Raw genomic sequence first — 5,188 nt, 5'->3', positions numbered from 1 at the left:
TGCCCCCCCAGTCTCCTGGCAGGCAGGTATCTCCTTCCTGAGCTCCTCTAACTTACTGGCTTGCTGACTGGTCTCTATGGTTGGACTGGACACTGGATGTATTAAGTCACCAGCAGACTGTCCCATTGTTGCTGCAACCTAGTAAAAAAAAATAATATTATTTTTAAAAATACATTAGAATAATTTTACTTCCTGGGTCTGCTCAGTGGTGCTTGTGGTCCAGCTGTGCCATATGGCATGGCCCAAGTGCTGCTTGAATCCTAAGTATTAACCTGTTATCCCAAATACTCACTCATCCAGGGCCTCCTGGCTTCGCCATTGTGCCACAGTAGTGCACCCCTCAGCCCCCTATCATGATGCACAAAATGTGGGGGTCTTTCAATTCAGTCCAACTCTTCTGCCTTTCAACACACAAAGAGGCAGGAGATCTGTCTATCTACAACATCCATGGCTTTTAATTCCATCTCTGACTCAGTGCCTTCCCAAGGAGCACCCCTTTCCCGTTTTCACCAGCCACTGCCAAGGCCTCGTATAATTTCTTTGCTTTTTTTAAAGCTCTGTGCTCCCCCTGCACTAAGTCTGCAATCTCCATTCAGCTGGGGCAACCATCCACTATCTGGATGAGGCCACCCAAATGAGTTACAACAAAACTGCACACCTTGACATTATCTACGCTACCTGACCCCCCTGTTTCAGGTAGCTCAAATGCTTCTGACTGTAGCTGCACACAACAGCAGATGAGTTACAGCAAGCTGTGACTGCTGAGCTTCATGCTGAGGAGATCTGGTGAAATCCTCCAGCCAAGGGTCACCTATTTTTGTAGGATAAGGCTCACGAGAGGAGATGATACCATGTGTTCAGCTGATGCTCAGCTGGCAACATCAGGACAATCACAGGGGAACAGGGAATGCACACAGCAGAGTCTAGTTACATCCCAGAGGATCTGTTGCTAAAGTTTTTCTCCTGAGAACTCTGACCTGAGCTTCAAGCCTCCAAAATGAGGTCCATGGGAAAGAAGGGCTCTGGCACTCAGCCTTCTATTTTGTACAACTTTGGCTTTGTTTGAATGCTTGGAAAAAAACAGGAAAGGTAATGGTGGTCCCTCAGCAAGCCCATTCCCAAAGAACTGTTATAACTGTGAGTATAAGAGGACTGGGATGGGAGAAGCAGCATTTGGGGGCCCATTCCTGCACCCAAAATTCAAGTCTGTTTCCTTGGTAGACTGCAAAGGATGACAAAGGCTCTGCATTTTCTGTCTCTGCACACAAGGCATGCAGAACTAGGGCCCCAGTCCATGGGGTGGCACAAGCAGCCCCAAATGGACACTGAGGGGCTGGAGGGATTCCAGAGAAGAGCAATGGAGCTGGAGAAGGGGCTGGATCACAAATCTGACAAGAAGCAGCTGAGGGAGCTGTGGGTGTTCAGCCTGGAGAAAAGGAAGCTGAGGGGAGACCTTGCTCTCCACAGCTCTCTGAAAGGAGGCTGGAGACAGGGGGAATCAGTCTCTTCTCCTAACAAACAAGTGATACAAGAGGAAATGGCCTTAAGTTGTGCCAGGGGAGGTTTAGATTGGATATTGAGAACAAATTCTTCACAGAAAGGGTTGCCATGCCCTGGCCCAGGCTGCCCAGGGCAGGGGTGGAGTCCCCATCCCTGGAGGGGTTTCCAAGCCATGTAGATGTGGTGTGGAGGAACATGGGGCAGTGGTGGCCTGGGCAGTGCTGGGTTAATGGTTGGACCTGAAGATCTTAAAGGTCTTTTCCAATCAAAACAATTCTGTGATTCTCTGATTTTAAGAGACAGGCAAGCTTCATGCAGCGAAACCTCCCTGGGTTTTACCACAGTATTTTGCTCCTTCATGGTACACAAAAGGGATGGGAATGGCCACAGTCCCAGAGGCAACACAGCCCTGGTCTCTCTGAGCTGGGGGCTGAGCAGCACAGTGCCTGGGGCTTGGAGGTGGATCAGGGCTGGTCGTTCTCAAAGGTGGCTCTACGCAATGGTGCTGGTCAGTGGGGACACCTCTTTGGCTGAAGAGGACTTAGGGCAAATTTGATTATCATTGGTGCACCAATTAAAGCTTATTCAGAAAAGCCTCTGGGAGCTTTTCAGAAAAGCATCTTTCCTTAAGCAATCATAAAATACTCAAACTAGGGATAGGTAAAAGAAATATAATAAAACCACCAGTTTCAAAGTTAGGCAAGAGTGATCATCATGCACATCCAGTTTCTTCTCTGATCTTGCATGTGAGGTGTGAGGATGGTCAGAGCCTGGTTACAAACTGACAATTCTGCTACAGACAAATACAACTGAGTATGAGGCCCAGCTATGTTTCAAGGCCAGGAAAACACTCATGCACCTGTCTTGTTTAAGGAAAGGATTAAAAAAGAAAAAAACAGGCAACTCGAGTCCTGGGGAGTGAAAATACCCCAAAACACCTGGGAGTCAGCTTTGAAAGGCTTTAAAATAGCTTATTTGGTCACACAAAAGTGTGAGCACTTTTCTCAGCATGCCCAACTAGCTGACGTATTCAAATCAAAAGCATTCCTTTTTGTCTCCTCAAAGGCACACCAGCAGAGAAGTTACAGGCTTCTTTCTGTGAGTGGGTTTTTGAAGAGGAAAATACCTTGATGCATGTCAAAGCCTGAGGCTGACAGACCAAGCATGACTGCTGCACACCAACACTTGGCTCTCCTTGAGAGCAAGGGGCGTTAAAATGAGTAGTTCGATGGTTTGGTTTGGTCGGATTTTTGTTAGCGGGGGATGGGCTCCAGAGGTGGCTCTCATAACAAGCTGGGAAACTCCCCCTGCTCCAAAACCAGCCAAGGAGCCATTAGAGGGACAACAGATGAACCTCTGCCACTAACATACAAAAGAACTGAGGTAAGAGCTGAGCTGAGCTAGCAGTTAGAAAAGAAGAACTGAGCTGGAGAGGCAAAAGGCAGTGCTGGGGTTAAGATCCCGTGGTTGGGGAGGAAGAAGGGGCAGAAGGTGCCCAAGCAGAAGCTTCCCTGCAGCCCATGGCAAGATGGCAGCTGTGCCCCTGCATTCATGAAGGAACGTGGTGGAACATTCCCTGAAGGCACCAGGAGGGGTGAACTTGGCCAGTGGGCTTGGATTTTGTGGCCAGTGGGCTTGGATTTTGTGGCCAGTGGGCTGGGCTGAAGCAGCCATGGAAGCCCCCGGGCCAGGGGAGGTGCCTGTTCCAGAAGCCCCTCTGACTCTGCGGGCAGCGCTGGAGCAGCTCCGGGCTGGTGGGAAGGGCTCCTGGAGGAGAGGTTGGTGGAGGATCTGCCATGGGGAAACAGGGCAGGACTGTGAGGAATCCTTCTCTCTGAGGAGGAAGGAGCAGCAGGAACCACCAGCCTGTGAACTGACTCTAAACCCCATCCCCCTGTGCCGCTGGGGGGATGGAGGGAGAGAAACTGGGAACAAAGGGATTTGGGTGGGAAGAAGGGAGGGGGGGGATAACATATGCAAGCCCTGCTCTGTGTGTGTCTGTGTCCTGTGGGCATTAATTAGTATGAAATGAAATAATTACTTTTCCCCAACTTGAGTCTGTTTTGCCCAGGACCTTAATGGCTGAAGATCTCTCCTTGTCCTTTGTCTCAACCCATGAGCTTCTAGTTGGGTTTGTCCTCCCCATTGCAGGGTGTGTGTGAGGGAGGAGTTGAGTGAGTGGCCACGGGGCTGGTTGTTTGTTGTCATGTCGGGCCCAAACCATGCCATTATTGGCGAGCCAGGCAGGAGAGAGACAAGGAACCACAACAAGTAGAGAAGGTGAAAACTTTGCCATGGGCTCAAGCACCCAGCAGCTCCACTTCCTGTATCGTGCATGTTTCCACATCCTAAAATATTTCCATTACCAGCCGAGGGAGATGTGATGGATCTGGAGTGCCTTCTCTGATAGTCTTGGTTTGTATCAAAAAGGTGCACCTACCATAGCTCAACCCTCAAACCCTGATGGCAGCTGCAAATCAGACTCGGGAACCTTTTACCAGAGAAGGAAAAAGAAGAAGAAAAGAAGAAAATAAAAGAAAAAGAAAAAGAAAGAAAAAGGAAAAGGGAAGGAAAAAAACGAAAAAGAAAAAGAAAAAAAAAAGAAAAAGAAAAAGAAAGAGAAAAAAAAGAAAAAGAAAAAAAAAGAAAGAGAAAAAGAAAAAGAAAAGGAAAAAGAAAAGCTAGTAGCTTCCAGTCTAGTGTTTTCATGGAAAATGCTTCAAGTGACAAAAATAGAAGTTGACTATAAGATGCAGAGTGAGGGTCAGGAGCAGGTGCCGTGTCCTGGCACTGCATCAACACCACAATTGAGTCTTGCAACAGAGTTTTTCCAAGCAGGAAGAGCCAAGAAAATAGCCCAGTTCTACTGTATACACGTTGCACTGTAAAAAGAACTCAAAGCCCTGCCCAGTGCAGCTCACGTGGGGTACCTGGCACACTGCTCATTTGCATGGGGGCTCCTTAGAAGCTCAGGCTCAGTGGAACTGAATAGATGGCCCTGCTGCCTGTCACAAGCACGAGGCATCCACCCCCGACTATAAATAGCTATTCAGTGCTCCCTGCTTAACTGATTAGGAAACATTCTGCATGAGGTCAGACTGCCAACTGAACAGGAGTGCTCACAGATACATCTCTCCTCACACCTCGCCTGACATTTCTTGGGAGAGGGGGTGGAATCTCTGCTATCTGAGCACACCATGTCTAGAAAGCCCTTTTTCCTGGCTGCTTTTGGCAATGGAGACCTATGAAGCCTCAGCAGAAGAGGCTGCCAGGGCTGGTGTCACAACACAACTGTGCAGCATGAATATTTTCTTGTTGCAACCCTTTTGTTGGCGGCTTTCTGTCCTAGTTACCTCTGGACAGACGGCTTTGTTTCCCTCCAATTTCTGGGCTTGGTGCTGGGCCCTTTGTCCCTTGGATGACACAGGTCCTGCCCCCAGCACCTCTGAGGACAACGGAGCATCCTCTGTCTGTCTGCTGACTGCCACAGGCTGGTGGGCAGCCTCACTTGCAGCCTCTTCCTTGGCTCCCACCTCCTCCTTCCCTGCTGCCAGATCCACTTGCTTACCAAAATACATCTCTCTTAAAGAGAAGTGCATGCCGCCATTGATTTTAGTGTCCTGATTCACAGCTTTCCCAGGATCATTGATTTTTGGACTGTTTTCCACTTCTTTATCGTTCTCCACCC

General features: G+C 48.8%; 1 protein-coding gene across 1 annotated transcript in view; it reads right to left on the bottom strand.

Moving 5' to 3' along the window:
• Positions 1-5,188, bottom strand: part of ALPK3 (alpha-kinase 3) — a 42,399-nt gene that overhangs the window by 10,893 nt on the left and 26,318 nt on the right. The window contains exon 5 of the mRNA XM_010005951.1: positions 4,866-5,180. Coding sequence (XP_010004253.1) covers positions 4,866-5,180 — 315 coding nt within the window. The remainder of the gene's footprint in view (positions 1-4,865; positions 5,181-5,188) is intronic.

Source organism: Chaetura pelagica, unplaced genomic scaffold, assembly GCF_000747805.2.
Source record: "Chaetura pelagica isolate M959 unplaced genomic scaffold, ChaPel_1.0 scaffold369, whole genome shotgun sequence".
In the NCBI taxonomy this organism is placed as follows: domain Eukaryota; kingdom Metazoa; phylum Chordata; class Aves; order Apodiformes; family Apodidae; genus Chaetura; species Chaetura pelagica.
The sequence above is the reverse complement of the archived record's forward strand: the minus strand, read 5'-3'. Positions and strand labels throughout refer to the sequence as shown.